This window comes from Lonchura striata, chromosome 1 (assembly GCF_046129695.1).
Source record: "Lonchura striata isolate bLonStr1 chromosome 1, bLonStr1.mat, whole genome shotgun sequence".
Lineage (NCBI taxonomy): Eukaryota > Metazoa > Chordata > Aves > Passeriformes > Estrildidae > Lonchura > Lonchura striata.
Window position 1 is genome coordinate 101,855,477 of NC_134603.1, and position 23,114 is coordinate 101,878,590.

Sequence of the window (23,114 nt, forward strand, 5' to 3'; positions counted from 1 at the left end):
AAGAGCAGAGGACAGAAACCAAAGTGGGCAGCGGGTGCACCAAGTTGCAGCCATGGCTGTGGCACTCCTCATGCTCTGTGGCCCTGACCAAATGCCTGTTTTTCTGTCCCAGAGTGGCTCTGCAATAAGGTGCTGATAGCCACCTGTCAGCAGTCCCAGAGCTTTATCTCTGCTAAGTGAATGGGAGTAGTGGGGAATTGCATCTAGGTAGATACATACTGAAAAGGAGGGACAAAGATCTTCCCAGCCTTACTGTGGTCTTGATATCTCTTACAGAGGCTTTTCTTTTTCTTAGGGTAGAAAAGGATGGAAGTTTGTTCTTAAATATACTTATGTGAAAGTGTGATTTGGTAAGTCTTTCTTGTACACCGTACAGTGACATACCAATAATTTACCAAAGATAAATCACACAGCAAACATGCCAGCAGTCAGTTGTGGAGATAACTGCATGAGCTTTGGCTTTCCAAACCATGAGTCCAGAGAAACTACAATAAATTATGTAGAGTAGAATTTCTGACTTCTTGTTTGAAGAAGAGATGTTGCTTTCTGTAGAAAAAAATCAAAATTTTATCAAACGGAGAAAAGTCTTTAAGTTGCTTATTGTATTATCATTCAATTAAATTAGTTTTGTGCAAATATGGACAAAGCACACTGAATTCACAAAGGTGGGAGTTTACTTTACACAATTTGTTGGAGCAAGAGCTGATCTCTAGTGCTGCTGCCTCTAAGAAGTAGTATTTAAATTTTATCTTAAGAGAGTCTCATGGTTAAAGGCCCTATGTGGATTATTAAAGTATGTTCAGTTCCTGTGTTTCATATGTAAGGGACAAAATATTTGAAATCTCATAATTTGCATGCTTCTGTTTTCTAGCTGAGGCTCAGTTCTGATCAGAAGTGTTTTTCCATATACTGTATGAGATACATACTAATTAGGATAACACACCTGCCATTTTCAGTTCTTTCATTTTATGAGCTTCCACATGACCTAGATCTGTGCACTTCCAGTCCAGAAGGCCAACCATGTCCTGGACTGCATCCAAAGCAGCATGGCCAACAGGGCAAGGGATGGGATCCTGCCCTCTGCTCTGCTCTGGTGAGACCCCACCTGCAGTGCTGCATCCAGCTCTGGGGGCCCCAGCACAGGAAGGACATGGACCTACTGGAGCATATCCAGGGGAGGGCCATGAAGATGGTCAGAGGGCTGGAGCACCTCTCCTATAAAGACAGGCTGAGAGAGTTGGAGTTTTTCAGTCTGGAGAAGACTCTGGGAAGACCACGGAGGACCTTCGAGTACCTAAAAGGAGCCTGCAAGAAAGCTGGAGAGGGACTTTTCACAAGGGCATGAAGTCATAGGACAAGGGGTAATGGCTTCAGACTGAAAGAGGGTAGATTTAGATTGGATGTTAAGAAATCAGGAAGAAATTCTTTACTATGACTGTGGTGAGACACTTGAACAGGTTGCCCAGAGGACTTGTGGATGCCTCATCTCTGGAAGTTTCAGGGTTTGATGGGACTTTGAGCAACCTGGTCTAGTGAAAGGTGTCCCTGCCCACAGCAGGGCTGTTGGAACTAGATGATCTTTAATGTCACTTCCAGCTCAAATTGTTCTATCATTCTATATGGAAATCCGTCTTACTGTAACATAGTTTAAAGTATAAGGATATTACCTATTACATAGTTTCATATAGAGAAGTGCACAAATTTCTTATTACCAAGGGATGAGGGTAGAAAAAAGGCTAAATGATTATGCTTGTTTCAATATTTCCTTGTAATGATTGGAATACAAATGCATATTTTAGTGCATTATAATCAGGAAATGAAATGAAAGGGATGAAAAATGAGATACCATTAGGATGGTGTCTTTCTAATGCTAAATCCAGTTAAGAACATAAAATGTGCAAACCCTGGAGAGAGAAGAGTTTAGATAAACATATAATTTCAAATATATACTTGCAATGATCCTGAAAGACTTATCTGTTAAAGTGAGTCCTGCCCCACAACATCAATAGAGGGTATATGGGGTCCTTAGTCTCCATACATTTCTTCTGTCAGAAAAATTCCTTGGTGATTTGTGAAATAGTCTCTATAAACATAATTCATTAGTCATTGCCAATAACAGTCATAAAGTCTAAAGAGGGCAAAAATAGTTAACTGTAATTGCTTTATTTTGGCTTAAACCAGTTAATTTTTGTGTATGTAAGGAACTCTGGATGAAGATCTGCTTATCTTGACAAAAGGGCACTGGTGCGCCTGAAACAAAGTCCCACAGTAACAGAGTCTGGTTCAGAATATCACACTGAAGTTAATGTCTTGAGTCAAGCTATCTGACATCTTTCATTTCTTCTTTGTTGACAAAAGACTTACTGCAAGGGTGCTTCTGCTTAACCTTTCTTGCACTGACACTGTTCTTTAGTTAGATGGATTCCCCAGTGAAAATAAGGAATAATGAAAACATAAGTCAGCCTTTGCAACACAATCTGGGGGGAGCAACTAATTTCAGTGAAGGTAAATTTAAAAAAAAAAAGAAAAAAGAAAAAGAAGAAAAAAGAAAAATTTCTTTGACTGCGTTCTTACACTGTGAGATATGGAAAAGAATCACAGTCAGTAAGAACAAACATGCTGGAACTGGAAGTCAGATTCTGTCAAATTTTGGATTAGTGCCATAACACCTGTATCAATTTTTTAACACCATTGTGGGTCCTGTCATTTTAGTTCTATTTCAGGAGATGAGTTGTTCTAGGAGTGTACTAATGCAATCCATTGTAGTAACTAGCACTGGACTTAAAAAAAATTAGTCAAGTTCAGCAGATTTGGCTGGGTCCCCAATTACCTAGAAACTAGCATCACTTACCTTTCTCATTAAGCATATTTTTTTGGAAATAAAATTTGAAGTGAAAATCAATCTTCCTTTTTTTGACTAGGGAATTTTTACCCTAAAAAAGCTAAGAAACTGTTACTGAATGCTTTTCTAGCAATGGTATGATTCACTATTAACAGTCTTGGCACTGTGTAGTTTTTACACGCAAGCCTGTTATTACCACCATCCATTTACAAAAACAAAACCCAAGAAAGGACCATGGATCCAATTTGTTAGCATTTATATGTTCAAAATTAACATGTCAAAGTCTGGAGACAATTTTAACTACGTTTAGTTCAGTGAAAAATACATAGAGAGATAAATAAACAGAGAAACAATCAAAAGAAAGTGAAAGCTAAGGTGTTCTTGAATACAGCTGTCAGAGAGCATGCTTATAAAGGTAAGAGTTCTGCCAAAATCCATTAGTGTTGCCCTGAGTAAAGTTTGAGAGACTCCAGGTTTAAATGGGAAAGTAATTTTAAGCAAGGAGGCACTTTGGTTCCTCAGAGGAGTCTGCTTTCAGGGCTTTCCAGAGCTGTGATGAAAATGAAACTGGACATTATAGATGGGTTTTTTTAGCTCAGTGTATGAATTTATTGCATTAAATAGAGAAACATTTGTGTTGGATTCACTCAGAGTTTGTATGCATTGGTGCAAAACCCCTGGGCATGCACTGTGAGAAGCAGCTTTGCTCCCAATGCTGCCTGTGCTCATTAACAGGTCTGTGGAGAGACTGTCATGTCTGTCATGTCCTGCATCTCAGGTGAATGGATGACCATTGTTATGCCTGCATGGCTTTTAACCCTGTGTTGGCACACAGCCATGTAGGAAAGTGTCCAGAATTAGCACCAAACTATTTAATCTGTGTCTAATCTTTTTTTTTTTTTTTTTAACCTGAACTTTATCAGTAAGTACAGTGTTTACATCTAGATAAGTGCCCTTTTTCTCAGGCATGTCAAACTTTCTTGCTGATTGTTCCAGATATGTTTGGTCTGCTGTCATTTCTGTGCTGGGAACAGTAATGACAGGCAGCCTGTGGAATGGGTAGAGAGGGTCACTTCTGAGGAATGGAGATAAACAAAGACTCCCTCTCTGACAAATGCTATATTAAGCCTGATGAAAAAAATAATGTATTTTCATTAAGGGTAGGCCAGATAAGGATGTAGGACCCTGTGCAATAGTCTTCTGTTGTACTCAAATGAAGGATCATTCACAATGGAATACTACCTAAGATATGGCATGAAGATAGAAAGAGGGTAAGATTTTTGCTAAAATGAAAATTTGGACTTGTATTTGCTATTTGAGGCCTAAGATTGGTAATAGAACAATAAATGTAAAAATATTTATTCTCTGAGAAGAAATACTAATAATTTGAAATGCCCATTTAAAGTAAATCAGAAAAAGTGTGCAATTATCAAATGGATAGACTCAGCTCCAGCTTGTTTCAAATCTAGAGATCAAAATTAATTGAAGATAAATTAAATATATTAACCAATAGTAAAACATTCTGAGCCGTTTTGGAAGACAGACATAGGTTGCTTCTTACTGAGGGAAAAGGTAGGGGACTGAGGTAGAAGGTTTTGCTTTTATTTTTACCTTTTTTATTTTCTGTGATCGCATGCAAGTTTTATATCAGCCAAAGGATCACAAGAGTAAGTCAGGTTGGAGGAGACCACAGTGAGTCACCTGGTCAAATCTCCCTGCTCAAGCAGGGTCATCCTAGAGCACATTGAACAGGATTGCATTCAGACATTCTGGAATATCTCTAGTGAGGGAGACTCCACAACTTCTCTGGGAAATCTGCTCCAGTGCTTGGTCATCTCATATTCATGTGGAACGTTTTGTGTATCTGTTTCTACCTGTTTCCTCTTGTCCTATGGAGCCTGGCTCCATCCTTTAGACACCCTTCCTCCAGATACTTAGGTCCCCTCTCAGTTGTCTTTCTCCAGACTAAACAATTCAGCTCTCTCAGCCTTTCCTGAGGTGCCCCAATCCCTGAATCATTTTTGTCACCCTCTGCTGGACCTGCTCCAGGAGCTCCATGCCTTTCTTGTACTGAGGAGCCCAGAACTGGACACAGCACTCCAGAAGTGGCCTCACCAGGGCTGAACAGAAGAGCAGGATCACCTCCCTCGAACTTCAGGCTATGCTCTTCCTAGAGTATGCCAGGATCCCATTGACCTCTTGGCCACAAGAACACACTGCGGGCTAAAGGACAGTTACTGTCCACCAGGACCCTCAGGTCCCTCTCTGCAGAGCTGCTTTCCAGCTCTCAGCCTAGTCCATGGGCTTAATCCTTCCTAGGTACTTTTGTTGAATTTTACAAGGTTCTTATCTGCCCATCTCTTCAGCCTGTCAAGGTCCTCTTGAAGGGCTGCAGAGCATTCTGGGGTATTGGCCACTCCTTCCAGCTTTTTGTTTTATTCTTCATAAAAAAACCCAAAATCAAAACTGAAAACTCTGGTACTGAATAATATGTTGGGTCATCTCTGCCTGCCTACCCTTCCTTGAGAAACAGATACTATGACAAGTTTAGGTCTTTAAATAAAAATCAGCATAACATTCATAAATGCATAGGACATGAACAAAATGGTGAACAATGATATATTGATTATTAAATATTATCTATGAATAAGAAATTTTAAGCTTTCATGGACTGAATTCTTCATCTGATTAGGTGAATGGCACCATCTGGTGGAGCTATCCTTTGGAAAATATTTCCTGGAAAGTGAAGTCATAACTTAGAGGCTGTTCCTCTATCATAAAACAGAATATTTTGCAAGAAGTACTAAAAGTTAAATAAGATGTGAAGAAATGTAACAGTTATTACAAACATAATTTTCACCATTGTTCATTTTGGAAAATTACCATTATATTTTGCACAATAAATGTAATGTGAGTAATAATGAGAACAAAGAAAATTAATCAAAAACAATTTATTGTTTACTTGAACTCTCTGTTCATAGCTATAAGCATCTATTAAAAAACCTATTCTATAATTCTGTGAAATCATGTTCAGAAAACATAGTAATGGAGTACAGGAAATTCAAATAATATATATATTCAGGGAATTTTTGGGTGGATACAAATGCCTTCATTACATTGCAACTCAGTTGATTTGAGGATTTCTGTAGTAGTAGTTCTTGCTTTTCAAATACAATGACAATCACTGGTAAATGCATTCTGTTAGTTACCAGCAGCATTGGAAATCTGAGTTATCCAGCCAGTTGTACCCATGCAGGTAACACATGGGAAATTTTGACAACAGCAAACAGTGGCACCTTCTGCCCAAGGTACTTGCCCTGCTACATTGCATTACTTGTAACTTATCTGGTAACTGGATGAACTGGATGCACTCCCAGACCTTGTTTCTGCCAAAGAGTATGCAGTCCATTGGATCCCCTTATTGTGCATGGTTGTCCATGAGAAGAACATTTCAGAAACATGTCATCTTCATTTGTAGTGAAGAGGAAAATATTGCAGTTGACTTCTCAAAAAATTTGCAATTATCCTAAGTAAACAAATAATATTCAAGTCAATGTAAAATAATAAGTAAAACCGAGCAGAGTCCTTCTTTGTATAGCCACAACCATCATCTGAGTGATCATCATCATAAGAGTTTTCAGTGAGAAATTCTTAGAATTACTAAAGGACAGTAATTTTCAGCTGCAAAATTCAGTTACCATTGGGAACCCTAGTAGTCCCAAGCATGTAATAGAAACATATTGAAAGTGACAAAGGAAAATTAATTAGACATTTTTACAAAATGGTCAAAGAGCGCATTCCTTCATTCAGTGTAGCCTTCACATGCCTACTGAATTTTAAGAAAATAAGACTGTATTCTGCATTATATTTAGTTGCAATAAAAAAGAAATGAATGAATGTTTTCCCCACAGTCTTCCTATACATGTATCCTCAACTAATCTCCTTTAGCATGAATTGCTATTAGTTTTCTTATTTTTTAAACTTTTGATGATTAAAAAAGAAAAATCACATAGGTCTTCAGAGTAAGAAAAATTAATAAATTAAACCCCAGTAAAATCATAAGTGGCCTGATACTGCTTCAATTTCTTATTAAGATGTCCATATTGTTTACTTAGTATATTGTTTTCAATATCTTTACATGAAGCCTGTTGTTGACACTAGGTACAATGGAGCCAGGAAAAACCTGGTTGTGATTTATTTCTTTTGCAATACATTTCCAGAAAATACAATGTCACAATTATTAATCCCATAATTGATTAAAAAGACTGAAATGTGTCAAAAATAGTTATTTTGAATATAATTTGACTTTATAAAATAAAATGGAAAAGAATATGAAAACAAGAGAAGTAGGCTGGTTAGAACTGAAGAATGAAAAATAACTGAATGTGCTGCATCCAGAAGCATAGTTTAGCATAGTTTTGTGGGAAGGAGACACTATAAAACAGCTTTTTTTTTTTTTTTTTTTTTTTTTTTTTTTTTTTTTTGCAGAGACAAATCTAGGGAAAACAAGCTGCCTCAGGAACATTTTATCCAGCTAGACCTGGGGGCAAGGTTCAAGAGGGGAAGACCCAGAGGAGAAAGAAACAGGATTACAAGGGAGATGGCTGTATAACAGGCACAGTAGGGTACATGTCAGGAGAAACAGGGAGGATAAGCAAATGTAAATAACTATGGGAAACTGCAGTTTAGACTGGATGAATTTCCTGTGTGGCACACTAGATGGAGGCTATGGGAATGGGAATAGGAAAATGGCTGGAAATTGTAAAAGGTATGAGTTTTATCAGCAGCCAAGGAGAAGAGCTGCAGTCAGTCGAGGTGAAGTATCACCATTCTCTAAAGAAAGATTACTTCTAGCAGCTGAATGGATGACTTGGCAATTTTATTGGTTTGGATTGATTTTGCTTTTAGATGGTAACTCGTCCTACAACTAGAAGCCTTAATAAATTTGAGAGAAAAATTGAGATACTACTTTCAGATGCTGGGAGTTGGAGTACCTCAATGTGCCTTTGCAGATACCTGTGCTCTTCATCTAAAGGTTTCCAGAGTTGTAGAAAAATTAAAGAACAAAACTAACCAACCAACCAAACGAAATAAAAAAACCCAACAAAACTGATCTAAACTAATCAATTAAACAAACAAACAAAAAAAAAACCAAGAAAACCACAAAAAACCCACATACAAACAAATAAAAAGTTATTCTTCTGCAGGAATAAGAGACTATTCAATTGGACTGCAGTATCATTGTATGATCTCATTTGTTGTAGATCTATAGCAGTTAATAAACCAAAAATGAATGCTAAAGACAACTGTTGTTTTATGCCTGAGGCTTGCTACTAATTTTATCCCTGTTGAATAATTTGGATCTCATTTCAGGGATCAGTTAAATTGACAAATGTGATTGTGGCTCTTGGGGAAGAAAATTATGTCAAAAATGTTTATATTTGGGAAATAAATTATAATTTATTAAAAGCTGGGTTTTTTTTGTCTCCTCTAGCATCTGTAACACATAGGTTGAAGCACATTTCTAAAAAATTTTGAAATTTTTCTGAGCCAATTTCTAGTGAATTAGGTAAAACTTTGGCTACCATGCTTTTGTAAGTGCTAAAATCTTTAAAGTGATCTAGTAAGTTAGAGAAATGTAATAAGAAACATAAGATTATAAATCCTTTTTGTGAAGATGTTAATGTCTTTTTGCAAAGGAAAAGCAAAATATTTTGGATTTCTTGTGTTTATCTGAGATAGGTGACACGAGGTTTTGTATTTTAAGTGTTCCTACAGAGTTAAATCACATACTGTGGATTCAGAATGCACTGTCAGTCAGTGATTTGAAGAAAAGAATGCTTGAAGAATCATTCAGACAATGCTTTGAGTCAGTATTTCCACCAGAAAGGCTTCTCAAAACCAACTTATAGCTCACAAAGTCAATTATGAAAATTTAATTTCTATCCATTTTCTCTGGATAATTATCCTGATGGGAATTTCTCTGGATTATTAACATGATGGGAAACATCTGGTTTTATCTAGACTGACGGAGCTAGATAGATTTCGAATTTCAAAACACCAGGAGTATGTAAATGCATGCTCCTTTGCTATCTAAGGTAATGACAAGTTTGTTGTTAATTTTAGGATGAACAAGATCTCAGCCTTCCCAAACAGGACTTTAAAATAGGAACTGCCACATAAAATGAGCTGATATAGTCTTAATTGGCTAAAAGATAAGGATAATAATTACACTTTGCCAGAAGATGCATTTTTTGGACTAGCTTTGAGAACAATTTCTTTGATCATCCATGGAGAAACATGAACTGTTGGGGATGGAGGGCTGGACTTAGCTCTGGCACACAGGGAAGTGTGGCACATAGATGAATACGGCCTTTAATGTTATCTGGAATAACCCCAGGACCACTGTCTGCCTTTTCATCTAATCTGGCATCTTTCCAGTTAGAAGCTTTGCAGCCACAACCCACACAGTCAGTATAACACAGACTATCCCATGAGGGTTCAGGCTTATTTTTAAATAACAAATGAATTAAAATTTAATCGATAAATGAACACTGCCCATATTTTGGGATGGGCAGTTACAATAACTTTTAGAGTGTTGAGATTGAGTCTCAAGTGTCTGAAGTTAAACAGTAAAAAACTTCAGTACCCACAATTAGGGTGCACTGATGAAAACAATATCAATTTTAAAATAGATAAGTCTTAGAGTTATTGTCTTTTCTAAACAGAGGAGATGGGGGTTTTGTCCCATACTTCAAACCTCCTTCTTTTCCATATTCTCCATCATATTTCTTACTTGCCACAACATTTCCTTGAATCTCTCTTAGGAGGTTAAAACTGAGTTACAAAAGGCAAGAATGCTTTTTTTTAAATTTTGTGTCAAGATTTTGTGTGAAGAGTTCACTCACTGAAAAGCTCAGTTCAAGATGTCTTGAATCTGTTTGCCAGTTAGCCAATAATGCATACATAAAAATGTGGAAAATTTTTAATGAAGTGGTCCAATTTATGTAGAAGACTCCATTTCTTTTTGTTTCTCTACTAGCAGTAGTCTTATTCCACCTATGATATATAAATGTATATCTTTCAGGCTCACTTGATAATATTGTTTCATGTTTCTGAAAGCACAGATTTACATTGATCAGGAGTGCTCATAAAAGAAGAAATTTAGATGCAACAAAATGAAAGAAAGTGTAATATTTCATGAGTCTGGAAGATGTTTTAGGAAACAGGTGTATACTCTTGTGGATGATTAAATTAAATATATAAGTATATAAGCAATCCCATGTACAAAATTTTCCAGAAAGATGCGCAGCACAAATTTTGAACTTCCTCAGGCAAAAAAAATCATCTGAACCAAGAACTCCCACAGCTTATGTGAGTGTCACTCCTAGTTGAACCCTGGAAACAGAAGCTTTCTTGCTCTTGCCTGTTCACCATGCTCAAAACTGAAATGCTTTTCATGGACTGACAAGCATTATGCTAACTTAAAATCACATTTTTGCTTCAGGTTTTTTGTTTGTTCCAAAAGCCACACTGTCTTTCAGTTTTTAACAAATTGACCAAAATCAGTATTGGGTAATTGCAGAGCCACAGGATGCAAGATGCTTTCTTTCTTCTATCACAACATATCTTCTCTCATAAAATATTGTTCAAAATAAGCAATACTGTTATTCTGTCAGGTCTTGAGTTTGTTATTTGACTGCTTCTTGACTTTAGTACATAATGCTTTAAAAGATATGAATTAGAGGGATTTGAAAAATAAGATGTGATGCTTCATGTCTTACTTTGGGATGGTGTGGTATTCTGCATAATGCTACATTTTCAAATTATGTATATTATTATGTCATGATCAATGATGTAACAGAAGACATTTATATTACTATCATACTACAGACCACCAGAAGTCACTGCACATTAAACTGTCTTAGAACAGTATCTACCACTGAGGGTCTGAAGGTTCCTGTTATCATTTTATCATAGAGAACCAAAGAAACAGTAAGATATTTTATTGAGTAACAGTCTAGTATTGAAATAAGAACAGGACCAGATCTCTGTTACCATCTTCTGCTTCAGTCTTTCCTCATGCTGAGAAAAACTCTATATGCATTATCCTGAAATTGAGCTGTGCTTAGTAAGGCAGAAAAAATGAAAATCATGTTTCTGTGACCTTTTGGCAAAGAACATCTTCCCAGCTATGCCTGGGAAGTGCATTCCTCCGGTGAAACACTGACATTTTCTTTGGCTCAGTGGACTTTTCCTAACAAAACTGGATATAAATCCCCACTCTGGCAGTACACAGTCCAGAAATTTGCCTTCTGAGAAGGATGCTTGAGGTTTACTAGGACTGTAGTATCAAAGCATTATATTAATGCAAAATATGAAGTTAATGCAAGATTTGATTTAACAGTCAGATCAACAAAATATCAGACTGGTGCACTAGAAGGTTTTTTTAATGATTTTATGAAAAAAAAATATCAAAACCTAAAGCACAGGAAAAGGCGGGAGTTGTCACACTAATATAAAATATTTGAGACAGGAGAGTCATGCTTAGTTTTAAGTGTGTATATTTAAAACTTCCATATGTGTATTATGACCCTATGGTTTGAATTCTGTCTCTCTCCTAATCATTAAAATGTTCTCTTTTCAGTGCCATGTAATTGGCCAAATATGTGTAGTCGTATCATGATAGCATTTTTTATACTCAGTTAAAACTTTATAGATTTTTGTTAATTAAGTTGCAACTGTTCCTGATGTGAAATAATAATGATACTTATGTAATCCTATAGTATCTAAAGGCTCTGAAAAGTATGTGATGTCATACTAGGCAGTAGCATGATGCAATAGAAATAGAGCTGTGTGATGGAACAGTGTGTGATGAGAATTTGGCATCCAGAGTATTTGAAACCCTCATGGTTTCAAATAAGATTTTATCAGCTACCTATTAACAGTAGCATTGCGTCAAGTGCACACCTACCTTCCATTTTAGCTTTAATCCAAAATAATCCAGTTCACACGCTGAAGGAGTACACTGAGGGCAAGGGAAAGATCTGCTCCAATAGTGCACTCCTGAACTAAATTAAAGCACTTCCATCATAGCCATAAGAACAAGGATACAGTAGTTCTCTGAAGGGAGAGAAGTCTGTTTATGCAGTACAGGTCATCAAAAAGCTAGGGCAGAGGGAACCTCAGATTCACTTAATGCATTTCCATGAGGATCATCACATATATGTCGTTCCTAACGGATGTCTGATCTGCTCCCAAAAACTTCCAAAGATAGTGACAGTACAATCCCTCTAGTAAAAGAACAAAGTAGAATTAATTATGTGCTTACTATTAACATGAGGGCTCTATTTAAAGTCTGTCCACTCTTAATCTTAATGCCTGCATGTTTTTCTGTTGCCAGTTATTTGTTCCCACTCTCAAGAGTATCTGTTGCAAGGATGATTCTACTGCATGTTCAAAGTCCACCAACTCTTTTGAATTTTTAAGGAAATATGAAGCTGACCTGAGTTTGTACCTTTATAAGTCACTGGGTCATTCCTACAACAGGGATGGAGTTTCTGAGAGGGAGCACAAAGCTCAGAGGAGAAAAGGAGTTACCACAGTCAGCTCTGTTTAAGCTCTCTCTGTTCATCCATCACAAACCTCTGACTCCCTTCAGTTCCTTGTACTGTTCTTGTAGAAAGGGAAATTAGATCATTAGCTCTGTTTTAGGAATAATTTGTCCAGTTATTGTGGTGAAAGGTAAGACGTGTTTGGAAATTGTATGTTTCATAGTGTAAATCAGTCACGGGTAGGAATCAGACCAGGACTTACACAGAGGCTTATTATCCTGAGTGTTTTCAGATGCTGGATTTCTTCCCCCTTTTTTTTCTTAAATACCATTTGTGATGGAGGATGTGCCTGATGTCACCTAAAGTAACAATCCCCCTTTTGCCATTTCTCTTATTCTTGCAAATGAGTTTGCATGAGAGGAACCTCTTGCCAAGGCTGAGGATATCCATGTTGTTCCATGTTCTGAAGCCCCTATAGTCATACCCCTATGGTGACTATGTGGGGTCACTGTCTCCTCTCACCAGAGAAGGCTAGCGTTGTTGAATATTGATGTAGAGAGCTGTGTAGAATAGTACTGACATTATGAATTAAGTCACTGAATGTATCAGATTACATTTTAAATTTTAATGAAAATGTATAGGGTAAAATTTTATGAATTCTTCAATACTTCGGTCTTCAAGTAGAAGGCAAGTCTTCAAAGCAATATTCTGATTAAATAATCAAAGTTACCAACTTTCACAGAGAATCTCATTGCATACTTGGTTGTAGAGAAGTCACTGATGTATTCTGATGTTCTTTTTGTTTGCTATCATGACTGCCTAATCCAAGATTGCCCTAAGCAAATTTGTAGATTTTTAGTAGAAAAAATATGGTAAATATGAAAAAAAAAAGGAAAAAAATGTTCATTAAGATAGCTCTGCATCTTTCTTGAGGGATTTAACAACAATATTTGAAGTAGGTAGGAAGAAATGTGATACAGGCAATGCAGACTTTAGAAGTGCTCAGTCATCAACATCTACAAATGTCTTTTTATTGAAATGTTACCACATAAGTATATAATTCCATTACCAATTCTTGAGCCTAAGTGCATGACTTCAAATATAACTGGGAAAATGGCCTTGATAAACTTCTTCATTTCATTCAAAATTTAAAATATTTTTTTCACCAAATACTGGTGTAGAAATTAACTTTGCTTAGCTAAATATACCTGGGTGAACACAGAATTAAATTATTTCTAAACAGGTCCAATATCTGGTAAAAAATATTGAAACAACTCAGACTCCATATAGCATTAGAACATCTACTGAGATTCAAAACCAGCTCTCTTTAGCTGACATTCACTGTGAATGACATTTATTTCCCAGTAATTTTTTTCTTGTATCCCTGTAAAGCTCAAGTTTTCTTATTACTACATTCTGAATAAATCATTTGACATTTGAAGAACTGATGTGTGAAACTCCAGCTCATGAAAACTTCAAACCATAAAATAGTGGAAGTAACATTGTGACTTGTTTTCTCCTGAGTTCTTTATGTGATGGCCACCGTTTTTGGCATACTTTATTTTGGGGGCAAGAGGGCTTGAAGGCTGTCAGGAGAAGTGTCACAATTTCAAGTTCTTTGTCACATATTAAGAATCTGGAGCTCTTCCATGAGAAAAGCGAATGCTTAAAAATTCTTTATCTAATACTTTTTTATCTGGCATGAGAAGAATCTATATTGTTGAAAAGGCAGCTGATATTAACAATTCCTGTCCAGGTAAATATCATAATAACCATCAGGTTGCATCAGCTTGGAATCAGATCCAGTGTATCACTTTCCTTTCTCAAATTGAACTTGATACTTAGCATTTTCTTTAAACATTTGAGTCTTAAAAAATATTTTAATTGCACAGAAACAATTTTACAGATTAATAAATTAATAGCAACTCTTTGTGCTGTTATTCTAGGATTGACTCATTTTTCTTCAAGCCTTTAAGATTTCAGTGCATTGATTAGGGCTAAAATTCATTATTTTGCTATTCCATTGAAGAAGGTATTTCCCACAACACATCCAATTTCCAATGGTGTTTTTGGAGCACCAAAAATGCTATGTCTCTGGTTGTGACATAGCATTTGATATCGTAAAGGCCTTAATACAACTTAAACTATGTCTCTGAAAAACATAATCTAAGGCAGGGAAAGCATGTTTTTATCAGCACAGAAACATCTACAGTTGGGAGATTTGCCAGCACAACAATCATGATTAGAGAGTGTACTGGTTATTTTTATTTCACCTACCCTAGCCATGAAGGTATACTGGTACACTTAAGTCCCTGTTGAGTCATAGCCTGAAAACTAATCAAGTTGTCAAGATGATAAAAGCAGAAGTCAAAGCTAATTTTTTTCTATTTGCTAATTTTCATTTATATATAAAAGAAGAACTTCTGTCATATTGCTACAAGGAAAACAATCTTGAAAACAGCAACGAAAAATCATTCTCAAGAGGTGTATTTCTCAAACAGATATATATTAAGCTTAGTATTTGCTAATTGGCTCCTCTGCCATTCTCCTTGTGCATCATTTCCAGCAGTTACTTTACCAGGCCGCTCCTTTATGTGCATATTGAGTTTACCCTATTAGCTGCTATTGCAAGCTCCTAATTTTCTTCACAAGTGTAACCTCTGTAAGCATTATCACAGCCTTGAGGCCGTGTAAGCCGCTGTCTTTATAAATAAATGAATAGTCTAAATTAATAAAAATAAATAAATTAAATAAATATTCAGTGAATAACAGGCATTATTAGCTTAGCAACACTAAGTTGCTTAACTCTGGCTGACCCCAACAGATGATGGTATCAAAAAAAAAAAAAAAGAAAAAAAGAAAGGGAAAAGAAAATAATTGCTTAGCTGATTTCTATGTTAAATAATTAGCTAAAAGTGCCACAGCAGGTTTCCCCTGTTTTCTGTCATCATCCATGAGGGAGACAGGGATGACCATCAGGAAAAAAAAAAAAAAGCTAGCTTCAATACTCCCTGGATTGTTGCCAATATAAGTTAACTGTTATTCTAGACGCGCTTGAAATATGCTTGATTATACACTAAATGCTGAGATTTGCAACAGCTGCTTTTAGCTACCAGCACAGCAAAACTATTAGCAAAAGGCTGCCATTCTTCATCAATTACAAAAGGGAATGGCAGTATTGCTTTTGTGGCCATGGCTGCTTCTGATAGCTGAAAGAAATATATATGTTCAGGGTGATGTCTGGAATGCAAAACAGGAATAAAGTGTGCTTCCCTGATTGTGTCTAGTGTTCAAGATATTGATGGAGCCAGCAAGCTTGTGTTATTATCGGGGCTGCACAGCCATGAATACATAAACTGGAAACTGACTTTTCCAAGTAAAATATGTCTTCTTCATATTACTTTTGTGGGAGTCAGCGTCCAGAGTATATATTCAAAACTTATTACTGGTAATTTTTCTATAGAAGATAAGCCCCAAAATGACAATGTCAGCATCTCTCTTTACAAATGCACGTATCCTCTGAGCACCGGAGTTTTGCTGAAACTACTAGTGGCAGGTCAGGGGAATATTTACTGAGACACGAACTCTCCTGATCTGAATTGCAATGTAGTGCTGCAGTGAGCCATAAATTCACTTTTTTTTTTCTTAAACTTAAAAAAAAAACCCAAACCACAACTATGAAATGTGTTGATTAGATTTTTGCTTGAATTCTGATAAGAAGATGGATGCTGTTTGGGTTGCCATGGTGCTATTTTTGGAATTGTTTAGAAAGAATATTGCACAAAGTAGTTAGTTTCTATGCCAGCAGCTGTGCTCTTCCTTCACCCTTCCCATAAAAAAATATTTTCACAATTATCTAATTTCTTTCAAAAGTACTACATAATGCATGTAGAAGGGGAGAGGTTATGCAGCAAGATGATGACAGTTCTTTTGACTGTACAAGGAAATCATATCTTTACTCACCATGAAGTAGATGAAACTACCTTTAGTAGTCCATTACAAAAAGTAATTCCCTGAAAATTCACATACAATGTCACATACTCATTTCCTACTAACAAAAGACAGGAAAAAGGTGAACAAAAACAAACAAACAAACAAAAAATTAAAAAAAGAAAAAGGCAAAATCAGAGCACTTAATTTCAAAGAAGAAGAGTTGAGGCAGGAATCTGCTAGACAGGATCACCAAAGCAGTGATATCTTTGTTACTGGAGAAATTCAAAACCTGTTAGGATAAGGGCTTGAGTCACCTGCTTTGACTGAATCTCTGATCACTGTTGAGTGGGGAGAGGCTCCAGCCAGAGCCCATGGAACACTTCAAGTCCTTAACTATCATTTCAGCATCCCTTCCTCTCTCAATTAACCTTTAAAACTTACTGCTCCCATCCAGCCTTCTCTTACCTCTTCAAAGGCTCGAAGCAGGCCACACTCACATCCTGTGTAAAACAACACACTGCTACCACTTAACTGAATTTTGGCATTTGTAACCAAACTTAATAGGATTTGCAGGCATAGTGTAAGCTATTCTTAACAAGAAAATGCATAACATATCAGCATTTCCTTTCTAGTTTGTCTTGCAATTCTGTTGACTGTGCATTATTTTTTTCAGGAATTGTGTCTAAATAAGTCTGCTGTGTTATTCTCATAGCATTGAATCATCTCATTTTCTTTTGCAATGAAATAGCCATTTTATCTAGTCCCAGTTGAGTTTTGTGTATTCTTTGTCATGCTCTTCTGGTCAACAAACTAAACATAAAAAATTCAGATCTCCTGCTTGATTACTTTGAATGACAGAAATAGCTCCACAGAGAGCAAGATATCCCACCCCAACTACACTTTGGTGATGGTAAAATTTGCTTCCAGGTTGAAATAATAAAAAGGGTCAATATTTTAGTGTTTTAGAAGTTAAAAAAAAAAACAGAAAAGATAATAAATTAATCAAAAAATCTGTTTCAAAATTTGGGACAGTCTAAAATTATTTTTTAAACAAATTTTATGACATTCATACGCAATTTGAAAATCTCAAACTGGGTATTAGAATATTTTTAAATTTCTTTGTAGTACACCTTGCATGAGAAGAGAATCCATAAATATTGGTCTTCTTTCAAAGATTCTTTTTATTTTAGCAAAATAACATTTTTACCAGTGAGAGACTGTCAGAAAAAAAAAAAGGTAATTGTTCTAGAGGTCAAATCAATAATTCATAAACATTTCTGTTATGGTCTAAACTCAGATGTCCTACAGTTCCTTACAGTTGTTCTGATATAAGCAACAAGGCTTTTTTATTAGCGCTCTTTCTGTCACTTTTGCCAACAAGTAATAGATCTTCGGCTCCATTCTATTAGCACTTATTGATGAGTCTCCTTTAGTTTTAGCTAGAGTAAAATTCAGGTGAGTATGCTTGCTGTGATTTATAGTATGTTAGCTTTCAATGCCACTGTATTTTTTCAAAGAAAACAAAATCTTTAAAATTCCATACCATTTCTTGAGCTGTGTGAATGGTTTGACATTATTTTTTCTCTTTCAAAAACATAAATAACTAAAGCACGTAATTAATTTTTCTGCATTTTATAATGCCTTACATCAAATATGTGTTTATGCACATGAAAAATTTAAAATATATTTAAGTGTTGGCTGTCATATAAGGTATTTTCCTAAAAAGAAACCTTGTATCTTTTTTGTTCATTTCATTACTCTATGTAGTAATGTAAGTATATATTTTAATTGAAATGTCATGAACTATAGTTAATGGGATCCTTCCTCACTACATTTGTGCATTAAAGATTTACAGCTATAGTGCCCTGCATTATTGCCTGGAAAAATATAATTTAGAGTCTACTTTTAAAAATACATTGATTTCATGCTTTGCAATAAAATAGAAAGCTTGTTTGATACAAAGAGCAAAGCTTAATAATACTGAAAGGATAAGAAAAATTCAGAAAACCCATTTAGAACATTAAGTATGCATTTAAATAAGTAAATGACTGGAGGCATATAAAAAATACAAACCAACATGCCAGATCTCTCATAAAAATATAAACTTTATGTATTATCTGTTAGTTTAAAATATCTGACAGATGGATTAATACAGTGGAAAATGCTGTCAATGTGAAATGGATTATTTTTCATATTCAGTGCCAGCTATTTATCAGACTCTGTATGTCTCCCTTAAAAAACTTAGTTTGTAAATCAACATTTCATCCTCCTTTTGTATAATAAAGTTGGACTACCTGGAGCATGTACCTAGGAATATGTACACAACTAATCACGATGTATAGGAATCATCAAGCACCTCAGTCAGTGACAGAATTTTCAGGCACTTTGATGGCCAGTGTCTGCTTTCTTCACATTGCATCATCACATTTTTGAGGGAGAAGATATAGATATGGATTCAGCTGTGGTGTTTATTTTCACTCATTCACTTATTATTTGCTAACTTATTATTTTCTTTCTTTTAGTTGATTTTAATGAAACTTGCTGTCAGCTTAAGAACATGATGGGCCAATTGACTGTAAAAAAGTGATTGCTTATCAAATAGCACTTATATTTTTGTGTTTTCCTCGAGAGACAGAATACCACTTGGAATAGCTTTTCATTCTCTATTGCTCAAAAAACAATAACAGGAGAAGTCAGATGCTGCTATCATGCAGCAAGTGTTTTTACAATGCTAGTACCAAACCTCTCAGCACCACTGTCAGTCATCAGTGATGTATGACAAGATTATATGGGCCAGGAACTAAAAAATTATCCTTCAAAGTTAACCTTTGCTGTTACTTTCCTGCTGAAGTCATAGGACCTTTCACGTGGAACATCTCTCAGTGAAGTACTCCCAGAATTAAACTTTGACAAGTCTATTGAGGTTAATTTCCAATTCTGAACATTTTTTAAAACTTGTCGGATTTCATTGCAGAAAAGTAGCATTCTTAAAGCTCTTGCTTTTTTTTTTTTTCCCATGACCATTCTTGAAAAAATGCCAAATGACCTTCAAATGTACAATTCTGCTTAAACCGGGAATGGTGGAGATAACAGACATCACTGTGTTCTTTCTCATGTAGGCAATCTTCACTCCAAATCAGCACTGCAAATTCCAACATTGAATTGCACAGAAGATCATAGGAACCAATTCTTCAAAGTCAACGGGAAAGCCTAACAATGTGGCTGTTTGTTTTCTTGCATAATATAGTTTGAAAACTACTTTAATTATGAGGCAGTGAGGAAATGCAAATAAATAGATTAGTAAACAGCAGGAGGAAAAAGACATTTCTGTGGACTTTTGCCATTTGCAGTGAATTTTCTGCTTTCATGTGCATTTCTTTTGCTCCATTGGTCCATTTAAATGTAAACACTGCACTAGGTCTGGTCTATAGTTATGGCTGAAAACAAAGTGACAAGGAATACTTCCTCCACAGTATTTCTAATTCTTACTGTATTGTAAGGGCAAGGGTGCTTAAGTCTGGATTTTATGGATTTTAAAGATAACTACCTGAACTAAACACCTAATTTCATTCTACAGTAAGAATATGAATTCCAACTTTAGGAGACTGCAGTGTAGTTCTTTAATGTACTTAGAGCTTGGTTCACTTGATCTTATGGAAGATTTAGGAGCTGATTGACCAAACACTTGTTTTAAAGGCAACTCCTGTATTTTACTTTCATGGTTGTCTATTTTTTTTCACAAAATTATGGGCTACAATCCTTTTTCAAAATTTAATATTGAGTTTTCCCAAACCTCCATTCTGTATGTGTTATTTAAAAGGTTTTTGCAAAAAAATCATAAACTATTTAGAAGTGTCTTCTGATAGTTGATACCTTTCCGTTTCTTCCCCTTTATGCTTCAGCTATTACCTAGATGGCTGCTAGCATGGAACTGAAGAATTAACAGTTTTATTCTCACCTTTTTTCAGTGGAACAAGAATTGCAACAGAATCCACTAGCAACTGGACTAATGTGTCTGAAATATCCCTAATCACTGCTCTATGACAAAAATGTGATTACCTGTGTTTCTTTGCAGGAGCATACGTGCTTCAAGTTAAGGCGACAGATGCCGATGATCCCACTTATGGAAACAGTGCTAGAGTGGTTTACAGCATTCTTCAGGGGCAACCATATTTCTCCATTGATCCCAAGACAGGTAAATAGTTTACCATCAACAGTGGAAGATTTAAGCTTTGTTTTTTTTTGATTCATATAGGCAGTATCAATGAATAAATATGGACCTGGTTGATATGGCCGAAATCCAGGAGAGCAATTTTTCAACATGATTCAGTTTTGAGTATTGACTAGCTTTTTATGAATTACAATGTGCTGTAGAAACAAAAGAAACATGCTCATCTAATCAGTACTGGAATATCTAAAATATGTCTACATTGAATTATTCTTTTTTCAATGCTTTACCATTTCCCTAAGATACAGCTTTGTCTTCAATATATGTCCTTTTTTTTTTTTTCTTGATGATTGAGTATTTTCACTCGGGTCTTCTCAGTATTTTTACTTCCTGAACATACAGTCAGAAATTCTCCAGTAATTATTGTTTTGTTATATTGAACTAATTTGAGACTGTGGAACAGCTAATCATCTCCTTCCCTCCTCTTTTCCTGGGGCATATTATCTTTGGGGCTTCTGGATGTGTAAGCAGAAAAAGATAATATGTTTAAAGAGACTGAAATATTTGGGAGGTTGGTAGACATGTTAATTGGGTATCTTGTCCTATATTTCTAAATGCCATTCTTTATTCTATATTTAGTAATTCAGTTGAGGAAGGAATAACATACATGGTGAATGACACACATTGTGGCATCCTGAGTGTGCTACAGGGAAAGCTATCCATATGCTCCTTTCAGCAAATAGTTTCACCTTCCAAAGTAGCTGTACTTGAATGTCAGATTCAGGGCCTTTAGCCCTAATGGTGGAACTTTGCAAGGCTGTGAGCACACCATCTCCAATGTACACATTCCTTTGTTCCATGCTCCATTTAGCAGGAGACCATATTGCAATTTGCAGTGAGCAATTTTACTTTTCAAACTGAAACAGGACTTCTTCAGGTGTCTGGGGAAAACAAGTAGTTGCCTTATACTTAATATTTCATTTCAGTTTTATAAAGAACGGGTATAAATTCAGTGGCAAGAAAAAGCTTTACTGGAGCCAAAATCACAGTTTTAGTACAAGTTTCGCAAGAAAATAAGAGTAGTTAGTGGAACATGAAAGAAGAACTATATTTCCCATGGCACTTTGAATGACTGTGTCACATGTTCTCACCTGTTACTCAGTAGTGAGTCAACCATAGGTGATGGCCTGGACCCTACAAGCCCTGGAATGTCATACAAACTTGGCTATTACATTAAATTAATTTCTCATGAGCTAAAAGGACACAGATGTAGAGGAAGATTGGTGAAACATACAGCATAGTTTAAAATCCTATACCAGAAAAAAAGCATGTAGATTCATGCTTCTACAAGCATTAGTAATATGCTGTAATGTGTCTTATATTAGGAAGTTCACATTATGAGAATTACTCATGGATCTAACAGTGACTTTAGAAGTAAACAGTACATTAATAACACTGCACAGGATGATGCTTAATGATTTGTTCTAAAAGATGTCCAGGGCAGTACTACAGATCTGCTCTTTCAAATTCTTTATTTTATAATTAAGAAGTTTATGCAGTAGTTTTTCACTGCAGTTTTACTGCCAGAAATCTGTCCTGAGTGCTTTTGGCAGGAAAGAAAGCCATTTAGGTACAATGACAAACTCAGAACTGCCAGCAGATGAATAAGCATATTTTATGTTGTTGTTGGCTTGTTTTGCCATCTCTTGCATTCCAGAAACAATTTTGAGACATAATCTTGTAGTTATTTAAAGAATTCAAGAACATCTATACTACATTTCTGCCCTGTGTTATGTTTCCAAAAGTGATGGTCTGCTTAGCTCTATTGAGGGATGAAGAGTAAGTGTTTAGTGATGCACCCCTGGAATACTCTTCTAGTTTTGAAGTAACTTGTCCTTGCAAAGTTCCGGGGTGATTGGCAGGGTCAAAGTAACTAAAAGTCTGAAAGTATTTCTCCTTCACAACTTTTTCACTTCCCAGTAGATTTGGCTTGTCCAGGAGTACAGCTGCATACTCAGTGACTAAAAGTTCCACAGCAGAAGTTTATTTGGTTAAGAACCAAATCCTCTTTCTCTTTTTTTCTTTTGAAAGAAAGGTATCTCTTAACTGGTTTCATACCTGAGACATTGATTAAGACAGTGAATAGTTAATTTCTATTTATATTCACCCTGAAACAACTCCTTTCTAGATCAAAGACTTCTTTAAACAGAAGCCATTCCATACCAATAATCATCCTTCTCCTCAGGGTGAGAAAGTGCACACAGTATTCAGGAAGGCAGCTGATGTGAATGCATAGAGCTGTTTAATAACACTTCTGTTCTCTCTTCCTTCCCAAACAGTTGCAAACATTGTTTGTGGTTTTAGCTTCTACCACACAGATGTTGATATGTTTGTGGAAATTTCTGTTGCTAGCTCAAGATCCCATTGCAAAGTAAAAAGAGAGAAACGACTGACCGTAACTTTATGTGTGAGATAAGGGTTGTGTTTGTCAAGCACACAATACATACTCCTTCCTCAAATCATTCCTAATAGGTGTTACACATTTACTCTGTTATGAAACTGGTACACTTAAATAGTTTTTAACCTCTATGGATCAGGATGTCACAGCTACCCCTTT

General features: G+C 35.8%; 1 protein-coding gene across 4 annotated transcripts in view; it reads left to right on the forward strand.

The window, feature by feature from the left end:
- CDH12 (cadherin 12) overlaps window positions 1-23,114 on the forward strand; it is a 521,432-nt gene that overhangs the window by 431,639 nt on the left and 66,679 nt on the right. For all 4 annotated transcript variants that reach the window (XM_077786157.1, XM_021546413.3, XM_021546438.3 and 1 more), the window contains one exon: window positions 20,405-20,524. In XM_077786157.1, the coding sequence (XP_077642283.1) occupies window positions 20,405-20,524 (120 nt within the window). The remainder of the gene's footprint in view (window positions 1-20,404; window positions 20,525-23,114) is intronic.